The 2786-nt window shown below is 33.7% G+C and overlaps 1 protein-coding gene across 1 annotated transcript; it reads right to left on the reverse strand.

The window, feature by feature from the left end:
• Positions 1-394: 394 nt before the first annotated feature.
• Positions 395-2347, reverse strand: LOC128707331 (uncharacterized). Its single transcript, XM_053802283.1, has 2 exons — positions 2311-2347; positions 395-843 (listed from the first exon to the last, which is right to left on the reverse strand). The coding sequence occupies exons 1-2, from the start codon at positions 2345-2347 to the stop codon at positions 395-397; spliced, it is 486 nt and encodes a 161-aa protein (XP_053658258.1).
• Positions 2348-2786: the final 439 nt, after the last annotated feature.

Genomic DNA, 2786 nt, shown 5'->3' on the forward strand with positions numbered 1-2786 from the left:
GTTACTAGGATAATCGATTTTTAAGGTTAATTGAATATTTTAGAAGGATGTATCAAGACTGTTTTTGTAAGGTTTCAATCGAATTAAAATTTCTGGTGTTTCATAAAGCGATACAAGCGAGATACAATTTTCATTTTGTGGAATATGTTTGAAGGTTAAACTAAGAAATGATGAAAATTGTGAGCATATATGTGAATTAATTAAATTTGAATCTCGACCGCAAGCTTACATCTACCCAGCCTAAATGCATGTTTGTGGTCGAGTGTTAAATGAAACCTACAAGTATGGTGATATTATAATCTAAACTGCCGATCATCAGAATAGAACAGATATAATTATAACATAGAAGTGAAAAAAGTCATAAAGGTCGCTTTGCCCATCATCATAGTATCATTTACGCTTCGTAGAGTAATTGCAATGATCCTGATTGCGGCTCTTCAGAGGACTTTTCATTAATCTCTTCATGTTCCGGTGTACTAACGGGAGGGCTTCTTTGTAAGCTAGTTCGTGTTACAGTTCGAGATCTTCCAGGTGTAAGATGATTTGTCGAAACGATCGGTATGTATTCGAAATCCATGTCTCCCTCACTATTTTTGAGTAGGTAATTATTGAAGTTCCGATAGTTTTCTTGTGGCTTCGGTTCTTCTGCCTTTGTTCCGTACCATGGCTCCAACCGTTTATCGGTTCCGACAGACTCTCGTGGTGGTGGTGAACTGCGTTTGCGAAGGTAATTAAAACAACACGTCCGGAAGTGTCTTGTACCACATGCAGATGCGCATTCCCGACCACACGAATCGCAGGACAGTGCTACTGGGAACGAGCAGGCAACCCACAATACACAACCTGTTAGTGACGAAATAAAAAAATACGCTGAAACTGAGTGCTAAATTGTGCGATAATCTTGACTACATTTGATTTATGATCGAGATACGACCGTGGTTTAACCAAAGCAGAGATATACAATTGTCAATTAGATAAATGAAATAAATTTTATGACACCTTTAATTGATTCGTATACCGTAGAAAAAAAATGTATCAAACGAACAAACCGGTAAAGTATCGTGACGAGCTGATTTCCAACCAAGACATGTTTGTGTAGCTTCTCCGATTAACACGAATAAATTTTACATAAAGCTACTGATTTTAACTGGAATTAGCAGCTTAATTTTACATTAACATTAGCATTAACATTACTAAAGCAGCTTAATTAACATTTATAAAACTTAAACATTACTTGCTCAAATTATCAGAACACAATTATTCTATTATCGTTTCTTCCTCAATTAGTTTTTGTAGAAATGGTTGGACGCCATTGGGATTTTAGATTGGTTCGTAATAAATGTACCGTAGTTGAGAAGCTTAGGTATAGGTTCCATTTATTCGCTAATTCTATTTTTATTTCTATTTCAATTTGTAAATAACTTCCATAAACTACAACGTCAATAAAAATCAATATTCTATTTTAAGTATATTAGCATATTTTATGTAAAAGTTAACGTTATTGAATTGTATTCACATACGCTCTATGTTTCATCATCATAGTGCTAATATGAGTTGATGGTAAAAGTTTCTATTATTTTCTTATTCTTAGAGCACTAAAATTACTATATTGCTGTAGTAAAGCTAGAATTTCCGATCATATTATTTTGTGTTATTAGCATTTAATGTTAAGCTCTCAAAGGAATTCGATTTTTCAAGCGTTTTCAGAATTTGGGACTAGGATTTTTAGTATATTGGAGATAAAAAATCAGCAAGGGGCGGTTCTATGTAGTATATTACGTATTAAGTTTAGTAATACACCGTAATATTATAGGCATGAACGAGTTGTATGATCGAGCAGAAGTACATGCAAATTAAACGATATGCTATGGACGTTTGATGACATTTCATGACAAGTCTTTGGATACATGAACTTTGAACAGCTTAGAATGAATGTGATTTTTCATGCTTTTAACAAAATAACATTAATTTTTAATTATATATTTTATGGGTCAAAATTGTACTATCGATTATCGATATCGTTGTATATGACAACGGCCAGGGCAGCAAGCCGATCTGAAGTATAATACAAAATAATATAACGCAAAACAATTGCAATTACAGCAATTCCTCCAATATGACTTCATTATTAAAGACTGGATGGCATGAATATAGATGGATAATGTTGAAGCAATAACACACATTTATACACCTTCATAAATATTTATGTATCCACTCACTGAACTTTTAAACTGAAAAATAATTTGAGTTTTTGCATAGCAGATATATGCTAACCTATTGTTAATGTTTAATTGATTTGTAAACACTTACATCCCAAAATTATTGTTATATAAGCTGCAGAATTCATAATGATACACTAACTGTTGTTTTTCTTAAAAGATATTTGTGGAATGCTGAATATTATTCAAACCACACCATACAATAACTTTACTATTTAGCACAGTATTTCATTGATCCCGCACTGTTTTTTATTACTTTTCATTTATTTATGGTCACCCATATCTACAGCTTTTCGTATGTTCGAATTATGAACTGCACCTGTTGTTGTTGCCGTTTGAGTGGCTAACGGAAAACTGCACATCCTTTCAGTCAAGCTTGTGGTATTTATACAACATTTTCCTCCGGATTGGAGATAAGAAATATGAGAAATTGCGCGCTGGAGCTCTTATCACTGAACTTGGACTTCTTTCGCATTGGGGAGGAGTCAACATGACGTCAGTATGCGTGTGAAGCATTTTGAATTTTCCCGCGTAATCTCTTCGTCATACGGGTTTGCTAACATCTGT

Source organism: Anopheles marshallii, chromosome 2 (genome assembly GCF_943734725.1).
Source record: "Anopheles marshallii chromosome 2, idAnoMarsDA_429_01, whole genome shotgun sequence".
NCBI lineage: Eukaryota > Metazoa > Arthropoda > Insecta > Diptera > Culicidae > Anopheles > Anopheles marshallii.

What these genes read in the sequence shown, in the direction of transcription:
- LOC128707331 (XM_053802283.1), bottom strand. Translation starts at nt 2,347, where the DNA reads ATGAATTCTGCAGCTTATATAACAATAATTTTGGGAT. An exon ending in TATAACAATAATTTTGGGAT is followed by an intron (nt 844 to 2,310) that starts GTAAGTGTTTAC and finishes CGTCACTAACAG; the next exon opens with GTTGTGTATTGTGGGTTGCC.